The 19,632-nt window shown below is 45.1% G+C and overlaps 2 protein-coding genes across 2 annotated transcripts in view; both read left to right on the forward strand.

Moving 5' to 3' along the window:
- Window positions 1-720: 720 nt before the first annotated feature.
- Window positions 721-11,646, forward strand: chrnb1 (cholinergic receptor, nicotinic, beta 1 (muscle)). The gene is made up of 11 exons (XM_076141456.1): window positions 721-781; window positions 2,496-2,629; window positions 3,951-3,995; window positions 4,113-4,222; window positions 5,307-5,415; window positions 5,536-5,680; window positions 5,778-5,963; window positions 6,107-6,330; window positions 8,578-8,753; window positions 11,187-11,334; window positions 11,500-11,646. The coding sequence occupies exons 1-11, from the start codon at window positions 721-723 to the stop codon at window positions 11,644-11,646; spliced, it is 1,485 nt and encodes a 494-aa protein (XP_075997571.1).
- A 2,478-nt stretch (window positions 11,647-14,124) lies between these two features.
- chrnb1l (cholinergic receptor, nicotinic, beta 1 (muscle) like) overlaps window positions 14,125-19,632 on the forward strand; it is an 8,175-nt gene continuing 2,667 nt past the window's right edge. The window contains exons 1-9 of the mRNA XM_076141215.1: window positions 14,125-14,224; window positions 16,011-16,144; window positions 16,281-16,325; window positions 16,658-16,767; window positions 16,894-17,002; window positions 17,094-17,241; window positions 17,783-17,968; window positions 18,085-18,308; window positions 18,419-18,597. Coding sequence (XP_075997330.1) covers window positions 14,125-14,224; window positions 16,011-16,144; window positions 16,281-16,325; window positions 16,658-16,767; window positions 16,894-17,002; window positions 17,094-17,241; window positions 17,783-17,968; window positions 18,085-18,308; window positions 18,419-18,597 — 1,235 coding nt within the window. The remainder of the gene's footprint in view (window positions 14,225-16,010; window positions 16,145-16,280; window positions 16,326-16,657; window positions 16,768-16,893; window positions 17,003-17,093; window positions 17,242-17,782; window positions 17,969-18,084; window positions 18,309-18,418; window positions 18,598-19,632) is intronic.

Genomic DNA, 19,632 nt, shown 5'->3' on the forward strand with positions numbered 1-19,632 from the left:
ATTGGCAGCAGGCCAAATGGCACTGACAATGGACAGTAAATTACTGTGGCGTGGATGACCGACAAATGTGTGTGAGTGGCATGAAGAGATGAGCAGGGGAAGAAATGGAGGATGGAGATCTTTATTACAGTAGGACTCTAAAGAGTAATACTTCAGTGAACTTTATGTTGGGAGTATGGGGATCAGAGGAGAAGGACTGGTTGGGGTAAAGACAACAACAGGAGGACAGATCATTGTATATGTAAATGGGATATAGTAAAGAATGAGTGACAGATTGAACAATAAGAAACATCTGATCAAACACATCATTTCATCTTGTCTTGTCCTCAAATCCAAAAAGAAAGAGTAATATTTTCTCATTTCCCACCTTGAAACCCCTTCAGGAAGTCCTGGTGTATCTGGGCCACAATTTGGACCCGGTTCTTGGCCTGAGCTTCCACAGTGTAAAGTCAGACACGATCCTCATTGAGGAAGAGGGTGAACTGTGACCACCCCCACCCTCTCCCCTCCCTACAGGAGTAATTGGAGCACCCAGCAGTTGGCGAGGCCGGCCTGACTGACAGACAACAGCCCACAGTGAACTCAACGGAAGTTTCACCAAAGTGTTTCTTCCTGTAAGCAGCACAGGGACAAAGGAAAAGAAGCAAAAGACTTTACCGTGTGGACCAACCAACCAACAGAGGATCTGGCCTGAGGAGAAACCTGGATCAGAGCGTCACCATGAGGAGTCTGGATTGGCTTCTGCTGGCATGTTGCTTCTGTAGCCTGTGTGTGGTGGGAGGTAAGACTCAATCTGACACATTTCACTCATGTCATAGAGACTTCAGAGCTCATTTACATGTAGCCTAGATGTTTTATTATGCAGTTTGCTTGACTGTTGACAGTAATCCCTTTGGCTATGGAGCAGTAGTATCACAACAAAAACAGAGTGATACCAATAGCTGTGTACAGTATAACAGCTAATATACAGCATACAACAACAAATCCAATGGTTTGTGTTATGTTTAACAGGCAGTAGAAGCATTTAAAACACATTTGAGCACCAAAGGATCACTATTCCTACCCATGGAGGCATTAAGGGGTATTTGAAGAATGTTATGATACAGTATGGTAATGTTACAGTGAGTGTGTGCAGTATTCACACAATCACAAGCACATTCTGTGGTTGGTTCAAGACCAGATCATCTCTTGATTGAGTGTCGCTCCAACCACACAGCGTGTTCACTTATCTCTCTGCATCGCTGGATTCAAACCAGCAACCTCAGCAGTCATCAGCCGTGATCACAAACACCTGCTGATCATTCCTGTTTACACACAACGGTACCACGCAATGGGACACCGGAGAAGAGCTGGCAGAACATTGAAGCAGGGAGCATCGTGTTTGAATTCGCCTCCTTTATTTCATTGCAGGGTATTTACTACGCTCGCCTTCCTGTAAGGCCTTGTGGCATTTACTAAGTTGAATATGCAGGTTGTCCACCTCCACCTGAGCTGTACGCCCTAACGGGGTGCCTCCATGGGTGAGCCCTGTCTTTTATTCAGATCCTGCTGTGGCGGGCGGCAGCGACGCCAAAAGTGATGAATGGGGCGTCACCGGAGCGTCTGATTATAATCGTTTGTAATCTTCCAGTGCTGGAAGTGAAATGAGTGGAAACAAAAGGGGAGTTCTGCAGGGGAATAGAAGTGTTTGGGTGTGGCAGTGATGGGTTCACAACCTTACAGTAATGCTGCTGTGACATGATTACAGCATTGCTACAGAGCAATACAGCCTGTAGCCACGTTTAGATGTGTACACAGGCCTCTGGGTCGGATGTTGCAGGGCAATGTGGATGGAAGGTAGTTAGTGAAGGATGAGAAAGATGGTAGGGTGGGAAGGAGGTAACGGGGAGGGGTGTGCCATGGCAGATGGACGGGGGGTGTGGGGGCAGAGGGAGCAGCAGAGCGGTGCTGTTGCGGTGCTGCAGTTTCCTCCCACAGGCCAATCACATTCAGGTCATGGAAAGTGGAAAATCTAAATTGCATGACTGCATTTATGTGTGGGAAGTGCATTCAAAGGTTTGGGACAAAAGTTTCATGTGTGGAGGAGTTTAGAGAATGAACACATGACATGAATCAACATCTGATAGAAGTAAAAACATGAAAATAATAATCAAGGCCAGGTGTTTCCTGGGCGACAGTAAAGAAGGATGGCCTGCTGAGTCTGAGTTCTGCTGTGCCTGCACTGATGAGGAGAGTCATACCCAGTCACTGTACATGTGAATTAAGGTGAAGGGATAACAAACAGAGCAACAGCAACTATTCACAGCCAGTAAAGATATTGTGAGGTGACATGACAATGGCTACCATGCCTGCTTACTGGTTACTGGTCCAACTGCTCAGAACTGTCTCGTGCTTTGTATAGCACTGATTCCAGTGGCTGTGTAAACCTAATATAAAGGTATTAAAGTGTTCAAATCATGGCAGAATGTGAGTAATACAGACTCTGTCCCATTCAGGTGCATCAGACCAGGAGCAGGGGCTGGTGAAGGAGGTCTTTAGAGGCTACAACCTGAAGGTCCGCCCAGCACGCACTCCTGCAGAAAGGGTGGTGGTCCGTGTGGGTATGATCCTCTCCTCCTTTGTCGGACTGGTGAGGAACAAGAAACACACACACACACGCACACATGCACACGCAAACACACTCAAAGTTTTTTTTATGTGAAACCTTTGTGTTTACGGAAATGTATTGAATATGAAACAGGGCAAAACTTGAAGGTGGGTTTGGGATTGATTGCTGTGGGTGAATTCCGTCCCAACTTCTACCACCTAATGACTTGCTCAAGGGCAATGGTAAGAACATTAACCTGACCAAAACCACACAAACATAGGGAGAACATGCAGAGGGCATGGCTTTGACACAAGGACGTACTCCAGAAATGTGTCCTTGCTGCAATGAAAGGCAGCGAAGCGGATAAGCCTGAGGAAATACGCAGAGATGTGATAGATCCTCCATTTAAGACATTTACCTGCCTTGAGTGAATCAATTTTACAATTTCATAATGTAGGTCTGTTATTCAGAAAGCATACCTTGATGTGTAAAAGTGGTAACAAAGACTAAACTGATCTCCTTTTGTCTTCATACACACATACCCATAACACAAATCAGGTCAGTGTGTGTGTGTCGGCTCTCTCTGGAGTATTTCTACGCGCACTCTCCCACACATCCTCACTCGGCATGCTCCTTACACTTCCATTCAACTCACGCAGGGCCCTTTGGTTCTGGAGTGGAACGATCTTGAAAACTGACCCACTTGGACGCTCAATCCCCCTCTGCTCAGAAGAGGCATGCTGGCTCAGTGCAGTGTTATTATTAACATCCTCCCAAAGGGATAACCTAAGGTACCGCAGGCAGCGACTTCAAAACGGTACGGCGAGTATCAGTAAGTGATAGGTCAGGGAAGAGAGTGGTAGCTGTGTGATTCTGTGAACGTGTGTGTGTAGGGGGAGAGAGGACAAGGTGGGTTAATAGCGCCCCTCTCACCCCCAACCCCCCCTCTCTGTGTCTGTCCCAGCTGTCTCCCTGACATTCCTCCCAGCGTTTTAAATAGCAGGCCTGGCTCAGGGAAACTATGCCTTCATTTATCACAATCACAATCACAAACACATACACATGCATGTGCAATTCACGTTTACACTGTGTAACGCACCGTGAGCTCTGTTCTGCGCCTGCTGCCGTCACATTAGTCAGAATCTCAAGTGACTCTCATCTATTACATCTGCTGCTTTAGAACCATTACCAAAACTTGGCCATTGATTTCCTTCTCATATTAATTACAACATAAATCTCTTGGCAGACACGAACAGCAGGGATTGAATTGTTTTTGCTGATCACAGATATATCAATAGACATACTGTATACATGAAGTCAACAACAGCCACAACACAACACATTGATCTTTCTCTCTTTCCAGAACATGAAAAATGAAGAAATGAGCACAGTTGTTTTCATGAATCTGGTAAGAATGTTTTTGTATGATATCTACCTTCTTCCTGCACTATGATGTCACAGGCTTTACAGGATGCAGGGAGTGGCAACACACACCCTGAGCCTCAGCATGTTATTTTATTAACAGGAATGGACAGACTATCGGTTGTCATGGAATCCCAAAGAAAATGACGGAATTGAGGTCTTGCGTATTCCTGCTGCGAAGGTTTGGCTGCCCGACATCATCCTCATCAATAAGTGAGCATTAGCACAGCCTTGGATCATCTTGGGTCAAGGTGTATCTCCTGCATGTTTATATTTTTATGGATGATGCTTCATAGAACCTAAGGATTATAATGTTTCCATCCATTCAGCGTATGGATTCTTGTACACAGCTCTGAAGTGTTCTTTGTGAAGCGTCTCATTGACAGCGTTCTAAATATCCCAGCTGCTCAATTCCTAAACACTTTATAGATAATTAAGCAGTGTAGCTTCCTAGTAACATAAAAGATTACAAGATTACCCGAGCGTCGTAACCATTTTACACAACATAAGATGATCAGCGCTCTGACAGACCACCACATACACATCTAAGTCACCTGATGTCCTTGTCATGTATTGTCTAATGAGCCAAATTGTGTCTAATGAAATGTGTTTCTACCGTTTCATCCGTGACAATTAAGAGCTTGCAATATGGGACTGTAGCCAATTGTTGATGTACAGCTGTGGGTGACAGGAGGGTAAAAGCAGTACAGCTGTGCAATAATCAGACATCAGTCATGGCAGCAGTAAATCTGGGGCAATCTGTCTTTTTTTTATGCTTTTAGAATTTTTTTAACTTTATTTTACTGTGCCAGAAGGCAGAAAGTGTGAGTGGGAGGAAGTAGGACGACATTAAAGAGGTCCCAAGCTACTGATTGATGACTTTATTAGAACTGGAGGAGGATTTTTCCTGGAAAAATTGATTTATTTCAATATTTATTTATTTATTTATTAGCCCTGATCAATCAGCAAGGTCGGATGATGTAAGGTATGTTATGTAACCACTTGATACAATAAACAGATCATCTATCCATCTTTATTCTTTATTCATTGTGTGTATGTTGGAGGTTCAGGTTAAACTCTGTCACCAGTTCAAAACTCACTCAGAGAAGTTTAACCATGGAATTGGAGCTCCACATCCAAACCTTGAGGCCTTGTTGGTGTGAAAGCACCTCTATCCACTAAGACATGGTGCCTTCCCCTGATGTTCACACTGAAATCCCGCTGCAGATGAAAGTAGTTGTGAATTGCGTCAAACTGAATTGTTCAGATAATAACCTTTGATATTCTGTGCTTGCAGTAACGATGGGGTGTTTGATGTGGCCCTCCATGTTCATGTTCAGGTCTACAGTAATGGCAGGGTGACGTGGACCCCACCTGCCCTCTACTGCAGCTCCTGTGGTGTTAAGGTAAACATCCACTCAAATACATGTACACATTAAAGCTTGAACACATTTCTCACAACATTCTACCTTCTCCAACCATCATTGCCCTTTCCTCTCTTCTGTCTTCTGTCTTCCTCTGACTAGGTCACATATTTCCCCTTTGATTGGCAGAACTGCACCATGCAATTCCGTTCCTACACCTATGACTCCACAGAGATCGAACTGCAGTATACTTTAGACTCCCGAGGCAACGAGATCCGGGAGATCCAACTAGACGAAGCAATCGGTGGTACGGATTTGTGAGGAAAGGATACAGACTTAGTTGTAAGGATTGATTTTTATGTTCAAATGTTTCCTAAATGCCTGTACAATGAACATTTGTGCAGAGAGCGGCGAGTGGTACATCCGACACAAGCCAAGCAGGAAGAACATGAATGATGATCTGTATGAAGACATGACATTCTACCTGATTATCGAGAGGAAGCCTCTCTACTACGTCTTGAACATTATCCTCCCCTGCATCCTCATCACCATCATCGCCATTTTCAACTTTTATCTGCCCCCTGATGCAGGTAACACCTACACACAGTGTTCCTATACCTCCAGTTCTAACCGTTCTCTATTATTAAGTCAAAATGTGTGAGTGCAAAACCATACTTACGCCAACCACTTCATGTAATTCATACTATTTATTTATACCATTCCCACACACCAGGAGAGAAGATGGGTCTGTCCATCAATGTGCTGCTCACCCTGACTGTTTTCCTCCTGCTGCTTGCTGATAAAATTCCTGAGACATCCCTGGGCGTTCCCATCATCGTCAACTACATCATGTTCACCATGATCCTGGTCACCTTCTCTGTCATCCTCAGCGTGGTCGTCCTCAACCTGCACCACCGCTCCCCCAGCACCCACCAAATGCCCATGTGGGTCCGCAAGGTGAGAGCCTGGGAGCAGCGCCCTCCAGTGGTGCACATACTTTGATTTATTTGTTCTGCACTGTTTCTTGGAATTAATAGCATGAATTGGCTTGTTAAGTGCTGTTCTTTCCCCATTGAGCCGTCATTAAATCATCAAGCTCTATGCTCTATTTCATCAGCATGAGAAAAACACTTTTCTCCTGTCAGCAGCTTTAGCAGGATAGCAGCCATCATAGAGATAAAGGGAAAGTGTGACCCTGCTCTGTGCTGCTCTCAGCTGTCTGCATCAAAGAGAGGCCTGCTTAATGATGTTAGAGTAATGTCATAAGTATCTGCATTAGTCTCAGCGATACCTCAGGAAGAGTTAGAGGACGGTGAGATGGGGAAGCAGTAGCCTATAGATAAGTGCCATTGATGATGGCGGTTGATTGAAGGCGTAATAATCAAGACATTTCCAGAAGTAATTATGGATCTGTGAGTCCTAAAAGATTAGCTGACAACTTCCCTGCAAACCCATCAGTTGTCTCTGGCCCTGCTGTACATGATTTGACCTTGTTAAGGTAAGGTCAGTCACATGTTACAGACAGAAGAGTATGAAGACGTTCTGGTTCATTCTAATGTCTCCTTTCTCCAGCAGCAGAATGACTGTAAAGGACAAATCCAGATGTTCGTTCCCATTTTGTAATTGTTTGTACTTCACTTCTCTGTCATTCTTAAACAGGAACGCAACTATAAGAGATGTTGTGTTGGATGTAGACGGCTGCATAGTTGAGGAATCTTAATTTTGTGTAGTTTATCTACTTTCTTTCTTTTATTGAATGATGTAATATTCCCTGACCTGGCTTGTGTCCCCAGGGGAACCTTCCAGGGGCAGAGCCGAGCAGGCGGTGTAGCTGAGAGTAGATGATCATTAATTCAATACCACTCAGATGAGCTATTATAGATTTGCTTTGAAGGTGGAATCATTACATCACTGCAGAACTTTAGCTTAAGGCCAAAACAAACACAACCTTTGGAGAGAGGGAAATCTGCTTGCTAGGATTATTGCAGCTTTCAATTATGGAATTCTTTTTACCCTTTGGCTATTCATGTTTTACAAATCAACCAAAGATGAAATTTACTATTAATTATGGTGAAAATTAGATTAATGTCTGTTTTGTTTGTTTCTGATTTGCTGCTACTCTCCCTCACTGCTGCACACTGAGATCAAACAGATGCCTGTTTCTGAATGACTGAATGTCTTTAAGGCCCTCTTAACTCAGCATAAAAGCAGCTCACACACTCCACTGCTGTAATCATGTCACCGAGAATGGGAAACCTTACTGCTGTCCGTCATGGACAAGAAGAACGTGTGCAGGGTTAAAGTGTTAGACCTGTACATGTCGCTGTAGTCTCCCTGATTTCACCTCATGTTCCAACGCTGTGGGTCACTATTGATATCCATCTGTCAATACAGGAGGAGGAAGTTATTCCAGAGGAAGGACATTAAGGCACTTCAGGCCGCCGATAAAAAGACCATTTACTGAGGGAAACAGCTTTTATGATATTGATTAAGGCCGACACTTGGCCTGGTGATTTGCCTTTTTTTATCTGCAAGTCAGAGTGCTTCATACAGTATATCTTCTAAAACGCATGCAGTAACTCTAATAGCCAAAGAGCAATAACTGGGGGCTTTATTACTCCAATCAATCTTCTTAGTCAAGCATCGTCAATGTTGACTGGACAGATACTGTGGATGCCAGTAAGTGAATGGTGCATGCTTCCTATAGTTACCATTCTTTGGGATGAGATCCATACTTCCATACATCTAACTGAAGCTCCGGCTGCCCCAGTACAGCTATAGCCCCACGCCCAGCTTCAGCGCCATGCTCAAGGGCACCTTGACGGCAGATGTTGAGCAATTGGAGAGCGCGACACATTTGCTTTCCCCACCAACATCATTTAACTGTCCTCCTCAGCGGTTGCCACATTGCTAAATTCTACATTCAGATTCATTCATCACCCTTAACAAGCAAATACAGGCGAGCAGCTGGTTCATAAATCACAATACAACCAAACAAATGGCTTTTTAACACCAGGAAAGATAATGGGCTTTAGGGGTGTGAAGGAGCCAATGAGCCTTCAGCTGAAGGTGGGAAATGCAATTTAAGAAACATTTGATTTCCATTTGTGGTTTTGAGTCAAAGGGATATAATGAAGAAGTGCGATATTGGATGGCAATTCTGGAGGTAACATCGCCACACTGTGCTTTCCCTCTCCTTCCTAGATTTTCATCCACATGCTTCCCCCCTACCTGGGCATGCTGCGGCCCAAAGTCGAGACACCCCTGTCCCTGGAGACTCATCCCCGCCGGGAGAAGAAAATCTTTACTGTTAGCAAAGCTGCAGATGAATACTTCATCCGCAAGCCCGACTCCTCCATTCTGTTCCCCAAACCAAACAGGTGAGACCATGCGAGGCCATCCAGGAAGTGTGTGTGTGTGTGTGTGTGTGTGTGTGTGTGTGTGTGTGTGTGTGTGTGTGTGTGTGTGTGTGTGTGTCGGTGACTGTCATCTCATGTGTAGATAGATTTATTGGTCCTTATTATACCAAATACTTGAAATTGACAGGAAACTGCTAAGATTTGTGATGTAGAATGATGTCTGCTGCTGTTGACTGGAGAATATTTAATGTTAATGATTCATTTTGAAACTGATGAGTATTTACAGGCAGTACATTTGAACCAAATCATTCTGTAAATCGTGCAAAAGTCTTGAGGCCTCCTGACCCCTGAAGCTGTTGAGTAAGGAGGTGGACCACTTGGAGTATTTTTACTATATTTACCTTTGTATCTATTCCAAGTCAGCATAGGCGTTCATTGACCTTGCTCAAGTAAGAGCTTTATGCCTGCACACACACACACACAGACAACAGTGCCCCCCTTTACAGCCAGACACTCTCCTCCTCACTCCCCCAGTGTGTAATATGAAAAAAAGAGAAACAAAGAAGATAAAGGAAACTTAAAATAATGTGGAAAGTAATGTGATAAATATGTGTTAAATGGGAAATTATGCAGCATAATGGAAAAATACGCATTTTGTTGAATTTGCATTGACTTTTGTAACGGCAGAATCATGGAAAGCTGGAGGCGGTGTGAGCCGAGTCTCAAGGGGAAGGCTGGAGGCGGCAGGCAATCGTCGCTAAAATAATAATGACCCACACAAATTGACTCTGATACATTAGGTGGTGTGTGTGTCAAGGTGAAAGAATGGAGGTTAGAGCAAGTGAGGGGCGGGAGAGAGAGGGGGACAGACTCTATTAGAGCCATTTGATGAGACAGCAGTATCTCTCTTGAGCCCTCACACACACACACACACACACACCTTCTTAATTAGTTTTTGTGCATGTGTTTTGGCAGCAGATGCAGACAGTTTTAGTTGAATTAGTCGACTGAACAGTAATTTACTTCCCACTGATGAAGTGGTGCTTTGAGCAGGGATGGAGAGAGAAAGAAAGACAAGCCAAAAGGCCAAGAGTCTCTCTCTCTCTCTCTCTCTTTCTCTCTCTATCTGACATGGCTCCACCTCTCGTAGGTCACGCCCCCTTCACCTGCCACACACACACACACACACACAGGAGTAGCAGCGATGTAGCACTGCATTGTATACACACATCTCCAGCCCTGAATACCAAGCAGGTCTCCGTTCTGTCCTCCCTGTCAGACACGCTCACACACACCGTCACACTCCCAGAGGAGAGGAGGCCACAGTGCAACACCGCCTTCAAGTGTTCAGCTGTGTGACCTGCAGCTCGTTGCCATCTGTGGTTTGGTTTGAGTGTTAAGACAGAGAGGTGATTCATAATTGAGGTGTTTCATTTGAAAGCAGATTTGTGGTGAGAGTGCAGCTGTTCTGTCGGGAGGTCGATTTCAGCTCCACGATGTGAAACCACCGTGTGTTTGCTCAAGGACACGCAGGACAACTCTTTAACAACCAAGCTGGGGAAATACAGAATAACCAACGGAACATTGAATAATGAATGTTAACAGGCATGGAATGATGGATTCCCACATCAAGGAAGTTAAATCAGGACACCTAGTGGTAACACGGAGACTTACAGCTTAATGTGAACAAATGTTTAACTTGTGTGGAGGATATTTGGGCCAGGATTTTCTTATTTGAGGATTGGCTTTTCATTATTCCACCTCTGTGCTCATTGTTTGTGGTTATTCAAGCTGTTTGTGGTCATTTATTATTTGAAGCAGGAGCATTCATTATTTGGATCTTGTATACTTCTTTATAAGTAAGCAAACTCGCTCCAATTTAGTCCATTTTGTATTTTTATGTTTTAATCATTATGTAATCAAGCAATGAGAAAAAGTTTCACCTTGCTGCTGCTGATGTGAAATAATGCCATCATAATGACTTGATGATTTGATCCCTTGGTTGTGGTTTGAAGAAATGAGTTCACAGGATAACAATTGTGTTCCGCTCTAACATAGACTATGTGAGAGGCCGTGAGTGACAGGGTGAGGTCAGCAGACCCCCCATAGCAACGCTGGCACCCCATAGCAACAAGTAAACACAGAACATGCCTGCTGTGACACACAGACTCTCCAGCACAGGCCAGTCATTAGATGCAGAGCTGTGTGTCGGTCAGAGCCCAGGGAGCTCCTCTGACCTTCTCTGAATGATGTGGGGCGGCAGAAGAAGAAGAACTGCTTCCTGCCTCAGAAAAACGTTGCTATTTTGTGGCTTTTAATTAGTCCTGAACATCTGTCATAACATCCTGGAGGCTTGGTTTTGGGGTTGTGGCTTCCCTCCTTCATTTCTCCGAGATTTCTCCATCAGTAATTGTTACATTTCTTTCCAATGTCCCGACATCATTGTTTTTCCAGATTTCAGTCAGAGGGGATGTGCACAGACATGAGGAAGTTCATCGACGGCCCCAGCTCCTACCTGACACTACCGGACGAGCTCAAGTCAGCCATAGAGGCCATCACGTACATCGCCGAGGCTCTGCAGGCTGAGAAGGACTATGAAGCCGTAAGCTCCTCCATTTGTCTGCTCAGCTTTCTTGCTCCTCCTTTTTTCCTCTGCACTCTGCTATTTGACCCCTTACCTGTCTTACTTTTCCTTCCTTCCCTTTCCCTTTCCCATCACCACCTCTACCTCTCCCTCTTCCTCCTTCCTCGTCACCCCGACACCCAGTTGAAGGAGGACTGGCAGTATGTGGCCATGGTTGTGGACCGCATGTTCCTCTGGATCTTTGTCGTCTTCACCACCGTGGGCACCTTGGCCATTTTCACCGACGCCAGCTTCAACCACACACCCACCGACCCCTTCAAAGCCCCCTGAATTAGTGGGAAAGTTTGGTTGCCTTCCTGATGCACCCCCTCAGCAAACAGGACATACAAAATCATTGTAAAGTTCAGATTGTTGAGCCGAAATTTAAACACCACCAGGGTGAATGTACAGCCTAACATGTTCACTTTTCTACATTAAACACCAACACATGAACATCTTGAGGCCTCTTGCCTGAGCTTCACCTTAGACAGCTGCGTGTGAACATATTTTACAGTTGTTATGACATGAAATACACCAACTAAGCCAGTATTAGGTGTGAATCTGTGTGTTCTTGTGTACTAAGGTAGGGATTGTAGGTCTGAAGAGTGTGTATCCAGTGTTGGATGTTCTTATGTGGTGTTAACACATAAACGCAGAGACAAATCAGATGCTATAATAAGCCGGTTGTATGTCTTTCATTACCCTGTGTCAGAATGTGCTGGAGCATGACACATGCCTGGTGGATATTTCAGTAACCATGGTAATCCCCTTTTTATTTCGGGGTGGTGGCGGTGAATGTATGTGTATGCATGTGTGTGTTTGCATGGAGGCTATTCTGGTGCTGGAGTGTAGAAGAGCACGCCTGGTCAATTCACCAGCTGTATCAATATCATGTGGAATTCCCATTGTATGGAGACACACACACACAAACACACACACGCACGCAAACACACACCTGCCCCCTTTCATCTGATTGTAATTGCATTTTGCTTTTTGTAAATAAAGATGAGGAGGGATATCAAAGGCTCCGTATGTTGACCCTCACCCTGTCACCTTCTGACCCTGGCTATTAATAACACACACACACACACACACACACACCCTGGTTCACTGACCCAACTGTATGGGCTTCCCTCATATTTGTGCATACACTGTAACTGCTTTAGCTGAAGCCGTTCAAGGTTGAATGTCTGCACTCAGTGGAGCGATGGTGCTGAAAATCTATACATCACCGACCTGCCAACAATCTGAATCAACCGGCTGGACTGCTCTCATTGTTTTCACACTTTCTTAGCTTAATAGCCCATACTTCTATCCCATCCGTCCAGACACAAAAACACACAGGACGGGACATTTTGACTGATTTATATGTGGGTTGCATCAGACTGGAGGGCAGGTTGAAGACTTGTTCCCTCTCTCAACTCTCACCCTGGACTGATTTATAGTCTGTTTATGTTTGTACACTGGCAACCCCCAACCAGCATGACAGAGATGGTCACGGAATGGAATGACCTGAGAGACAACAGAGAGGGCAGCAGAAAGCACACAGAGAGAAGACGGCCGGGGGAAGAATCTGCTGATTTTGTATTTAATACTAAAGACAATTATGAGGTTATTGTTATATACATCTATATATATTATGGTTATTATTAATATAGTAAGGATATAGTCCACGGCTTCTTCTTGGCTGCCAGTGGCTTCTGTTGATGAAGACAATATCTGTGTTTCATGCTATCCTCCTCTCCTTAATGACATCACTTTCACTCTGCAATCACTAAACTATTGCTTTTACCATTACTTGTCATTTTAAGAATGTAGCTGAATGGGAGCTGATGCTACTTTAGTTTAAGATGATTGATTTTTTTATTCTGCAATGGGTCAGAGGGGGAAAAACAGTTTGACACCCGGTTCTCATCTGAGCTACGACGCACCGCTTGAGTTCCATCAATGTTTTCAGTGCCGTGAATACCAAACACTCAATGGGGATTCCTGTCACTTGGCTAAAGAGGGTGTGTGTGTGTGTGTGTGTGTGTGCATGGAGGAATGAAAGAGGTGGAGCAACGTTGAGCGTGAACGGAGAATACATTTAATAATGAGTTATATTCTGTTGCTTGTTGTGTTTCTCTCATAGCCAGCACGTTCCAAAATAAAAAGTAAAAACATCAGCTTCTGTTCGATCCTGAGCACCGCCATTCCATTTTCCTCCACGGGGAAAGTAAACATGCCAGACATCATCACTCCACGCCACCAGCTTGTTCTCCACCCCAAAATATCCCCATTGTCATAACGCACAGCCCATCGCCATTCCTTCACCCCATCCCGCCCCCTCCACTTCCTCTTCCTCCCCGGTCCTAACCTCACATTGGTGAGCACCAACAGGTGTCTGCCCCGCAGGCCTCCCAGTACAAACACATTCCGCCCTCTCGTCACTCCCAGCACACGCACCCAATCAGGCCGTGGATTCACCCATGGAGCCACGGCCACAAAGAGATGACGGGGGGGAAGAGGGAGAGAGAGTGAGAGAAGTATCCCGGGCCTGTAGCTGAACAGTTGCTGCTGTTAGAGGTGCCAAGTAGCCCGAATCAACCGGAGGCGTGCATGTATCTGCCGAAGCCGCAGGTGTGTGTATGTTTATGTGTATGTGTGTGCGGGAGCTTTACTGGTTGCTCGACCTTCTAGGATCCAGGTGAGGGTCAACGGGGTCAAAGTGGCTGATTTCAGTGGATGGTGGAGGCTTTGGTCGGCAGGAGAAAGGGTTAAGAAGATGTGATGGCGGTCTCCAGCAGACTAATGAAGATGAAGACTATGATGAACGTGCGGATGAGCGCACTTTTTTGTTTTTGCAGCTACTTATGCCTCACTTTCACCGGTAAGTTCAACCGTCCAGGTGTGTGTTTGACTCTGTGTTTTGAAGCTGAATTCATTTAATCGACATGTTAGTCTTTGAGTTTAACTCCTACTGGGACTACCACCAGCTGGACTGTGTGTGTGTGTGTGTGTGTGTGTGTGTGTGTGTGTGTGTGTGTGTGTGTGTGTGTGTGTGTGTGTGTATTCCCAGCAGTTCATGCTTATGTCAGTCCTGTGTCACTTGAAGGTTGAAACAGAGGGAAGAAGGAAAGACAGAAATGTTTGTCTGCCTCTGACCTTGACCCTCTGACCCCATACTGGGTTTAGAAAACAACCAGTTGCTCTGTGCTTGTTTATGACCTCTGGATAGATCTGTGTTGCCGTGTTGCTGTGTTGCATTCCGCTCTGTCCTGATACAATCTATTTCCTGGAGCTGCCCAGTAAAGAAACCGTCCTCCACCTGTTTGAAGGAATACACCTGGGAAATGAGGCTTACTTAGAGATAAAAAAGAACGAGTGTTGATTATTCAGCTGGGCTCAGATAACACACACTCACTAAACTCTGTTAGCTCTATCAAACCGGAAGATTCTAATTCCCCTGCTTTTGGGATAAAATCATAATTGGAATTGATTTGTGATGAGCAGTCCGTTCTCTGAGCCAAAGCCGGGGTCAGGTGACTCACATGGCGTCCATAGGTAGCTCTTATCTCTCTCTGCGTCACACACTACTGTCCTGGTTTGACGGGAGGACAAAAAGAAATAGGACAGAGGTGGAATGAGAAGGAGTGTTCCCGCCCTAAGGATATCTATTCCCAATTCCCTGTCATGGCGCAGGACATATGATGAATCATATTAACACATCATTGTTTGATAATCAGTCTATTTCTGTCCCTGATGGGTCTGGTATCCCCGGCATGCCTTTGATCTCATTCCCCCCGCAGCGTATCGATTACATCAGCTCAGTCACCTTTGCTACCCATCATGCACCCCTGGCACCAGCACCTGCCTGCTGAATGCGTCTTCTGCATGTCCTCTCTGTCCTTTTCTGTCTCCATACATCTTCCCCACGTGTCGTTTCTTTGGATGTATGGAATGAACGGCACTCCTGGCGTCAGTAAACACATTGTCTGACCGCTGCCATCACATTATGTTTGTCTTTTCCTTCATGTGGAGGACTTGTTATTAGATAACATCCATTTTAACACGACCCCATTCTGTAATTACTCACAATACTGTTTATTATTATTCTCCGACATCTATGTGGGAATTGAACCCCAAACCTCCACAGGCATGACTCACTGGTTTATTTAGCAGACGCCTCTATCCAAAGTGACTTCCAATTATTGCAGGGCAGCCATTATTCGGCGCCCAAGCAGAATTCCTACCGACTGAGCTACTGCTGCCCAGCTCAGGGTGTAAACAGGCTCAAGGCTGCAAAGTCACACCCTGACCTCTGACCTTATTTCTGTCATAATGAATAACAGAGTAATGTAATAAAATAGCTTAGTTTCCCGTCCATACTCCAATCTGCCAGTTCTTTTGCTGAATAAATGACTTCATTGTGCTCCAGAGTCATTTTTAAAAGGAAGTTTTGCTTTTTATATCTTCCCCCCTCATGTTTATACTGTAATGCAGTAGGAGTGTGTTGAACCTAATCAAACTGTTAAAACCTGAGGGAGGACTTTAAAGGTTGTTTGGGCTTGAGTTCATATTTTCTTAATTCTTAAAATAAGGGGACTGAACACCTCCTAATGTTGAAATTGTTCTTGATCATTGGTTTGATTATTTTTGTCCACCCGTTCTTCCAGGAGCCTCAGAAACAGAACGGCGGCTCCATCAGAAGTTGTTCCAGAACTACAACATGAAAGTGAGGCCGGCTCGTTACTGGGAGGAGAGAGTCATGGTCAGGGTGGGCATGACGCTGTCCCAGCTCGTCAGCCTGGTAAACACACACACACACACACACAGACACACACACACACACACACACACACACACACACACACACACACACACACACACACACACTCACACGCGCACACACTGAATGTTTGCTCTTCTTTCTGTCTCGGCTGCAGAATGAGAAGAACGAAGAGATGACAACCAACGTGTTCATGAATCTGGTATGAGGCTGAAAACCTTCGTCTTCATCTTCATCACTGCGCCCGCTCTGTTCCTCAGATGGAGTTGGCACTTTTTAAAATTTGCTCCCTCACTCTTGTCGTCGTCACTCAGCCTTGGCTTTCGCTAATTAGATTTCTGGATGGCTCGGGTTTGTGACAGGCGTGAGTGTGTGTGTGTGTGTGTGTGTGTGTGTGTGTGACTCGTCATAACAAGGTTGTAAATGATGCTGTGATAGTAATTTCACCTCCTGTCGGTTCCCTCTGTTTTGCTGATTCCTTCCTTCCTTCCTTCCCTTCCTTCCTTCCCTTCCTGCCCTTCCTTCCCTTCCCAGGCCTGGACAGACTACAGGTTGTCATGGGACCCAAAACAATATGACAACATCGATGTTTTAAGGATTCCTCCAAACAAAGTGTGGCGTCCGGACATCTACCTCATCAACAAGTGAGTGTGTGTCACAGTCACACACAAACACGCACACGCACACACACACACACACACACACACACACACACACACACACAAACGCCTGCTGTGTCAGTGACTTGCTCCCTTGTGCTACCTCCTCAGTAACGATGGCCAGTTTGACGTGGCTCTGTACGTCAACGTCTTGGTAAACAGTGATGGGACGGTGAACTGGCTTCCTCCGGCCATCTACCGCAGCAGCTGCTCCATAGAGGTAAATGACATCGCTCTACATGACATCCTTCACCTGCAGTATGTTTGTGTGCACTAAGATGAACGCAGCACCTCTCCACTTCCTTCCACAGGTTTCGTACTTCCCTTTCGACTGGCAGAACTGCAGCATGGTTTTCCGTTCGTACACCTACGATGCGTCGGAGGTGGAGCTGCAGTATTTCATGGATTATGACGGCAATGAGATCCATGAGATTGTCATAGACGAGAACGCTTTCACTGGTTGGTGTCTTATTCAAGCCACGCAGATTTGCAGGAGGTCCAGTCTGTGTTTTGACAACATAGTTTGCTCTAATTGGACCAAATTGCTGCCCACCATTTTTGTGTTTTCATAATCATCAATCTGAAATGAAGTTGACAGGTTTGACTCGACATGATGTCTCATTCCAGACTCATTCACTTTCAATTTCATGATAGAAATGAATGGATAATTGTGTTTATGCAAGTTTGTATTCAGCAATATATTTACTTTCTGAAGACGTGTCATTTGTTTTGACAGAAGATGAGGCTGCTCTGCTAAATGTTTGCATTTTAAAATCTTGACTTGAGGATGAAGTCCCCAGTTTGAGTGAATTCCGAACACTGAAGGTTTTATTAAATCCTCCATTTTCCCTTTATGACCAAATTCTGAGACTGAAAGTTGCTGAGTCCCTTCAGCTCTAACTTAAACGTATCAACCATGACAGGTTTAACATCATATGATCTACATTTTCATCCACTTTCCCATCATGCTTCATGCTTTCCCACCTCTGTCTTTCCACAGAGAACGGCGAGTGGGCAATCTGTCACAAACCCGCAAGAAAGAACGTGAAGGAGGACCTGTATGAGGACATCACTTTTTACCTCATCATACAGAGGAAGCCTCTGTTCTACATCATCAACATCATTGTGCCCTGCATCCTCACCAGTGTGCTGGCTATATTTGTCTTCTACCTTCCACCAGGAGCAGGTCTGGCCCTCAGACAGGATATGACATTGTGACTAAGACATAAATACCAACAGACAAAACAGAACTAGAGCCTCACTGTCATTATTAATTCCCTGCCCCATCTCTGCGGTTTCCAGGAGAGAAGATGACCTTGTCCATTTCTGTCCTCATCGCTTTGACTGTCTTCATGCTCCTGCTGGCAGACAAGGTCCCTGAGACTTCCCTTGGCATCCCCATTATTGTTAACTATGTCTTGTTCACCATGATCCTGGTGACCTTCTCTGTCATCCTGAGTGTAGTGGTCCTCAATCTACACCACCGGACCCCCAGCACACACATCATGCCCAACTGGGTTCGAAAAGTGAGGCTGGGTATAGTTCAGGCCTGATCTGCAGAGGAGTTGTTCTTAAAGCACATTTATCCAGATTTACTGAGCCTTCCCTTATTTATGAATTCTCCTGAAACTCCCAGGTATTTATCAACTTTCTGCCAAAGTACATCGGCATGATGAGGCCGCAGACAGAGGAACCTTTGTTGGAGGACGATCCAAATGATGACACACCCCTCCGGAGCTTCAACGGGCGCCAGCCTGGAGGAGAATACTTCTTCCGCAAGCTCAACCCGGATCTGGTTATTCCCTGGAGAGGAAGGTAAGGCCATGAGTCACTCAGTGGAATCATCTCAACCTTCTATAGGAACTCATGCAGATGTGAACTGCTCCTTTGGTAAATTGTTTGAAAAAGAGGTGAAGTTACACAATTTAAAGATGTGAAACCACACACACACTCACCTATAAACACATGATAAACCTCCCCCATACACACGAGTGAAATTGCACACACATACTGGTAAAAGCCCACACACACACCCAAGTAAAAGTGCACACCAACAGAGGGTGTGGTCTGAATGCAAGATCATTGTAGTGTGTGTGTGTGTGTGTGTGTGTGTGTGTGTGTGTGTGTGTGTGTGTGTGTGTGTGTGTGTGTGTGTGTGTGTGTGTGTGAGCATGCTGAAGGTAAAATGATGGCCATCAGTATTGATCCTGATCCGATCTCAGGGTGTGCTGACCCTGAAGCTGCTCCATAGGAGAAGGTGATTCCTGTTTATGTCACTGACACACAGCCAAGCCATGATAGTGGATTGGAGAATCTATGCAGACAGCTGTGTGCACTTCACATGTTCAACCATGCTGGAACATGAAAGCAGCAGTAACCAACAGTCTAAGAAGAGGAAGGACAGCAGTCGGATAGCAGCGTTCTACCTTGAAAGGAGGGTTCCATTTCTCTCCAGCTCATTTTTCTCTTTGTATTCTTTATGGAACAGACCTGTCCTTTGAGGAGAGACTATAGGAAAGTATGCACCCTTACTCCGTTTGTACCATTCATCATCATCAAAGTAATAAAGACAAGCAGGAAATACAGAGACACAGCCAGGGAGACAAAGGCCAAATGGAGCGACCTTCGCAATGGGTTTGCCTATAAAGAGGATGGTGAAGTGACAGATAGATCAGGCTGAGGGATCTAGTGTTTCATTGCAGAGCCAAAGATATTCATATGAGGTGAACTTGAAACTCTAAATTGCCTGGTGTCAATGTGTCTGTCTGCCCCCAACACAACCTGCTCAGGTTGAAGCACAACACCTGCAAGCAGCGATAGAAAATGGATGGATGGTTGATGAAGAGGATC

This window comes from Genypterus blacodes, unplaced genomic scaffold (assembly GCF_046128005.1).
Source record: "Genypterus blacodes isolate CSIRO-AG114 ecotype Tasmania unplaced genomic scaffold, CSIRO-AGI_Gbla_v1 ptg000001l_1, whole genome shotgun sequence".
NCBI classification, from domain to species: domain Eukaryota; kingdom Metazoa; phylum Chordata; class Actinopteri; order Ophidiiformes; family Ophidiidae; genus Genypterus; species Genypterus blacodes.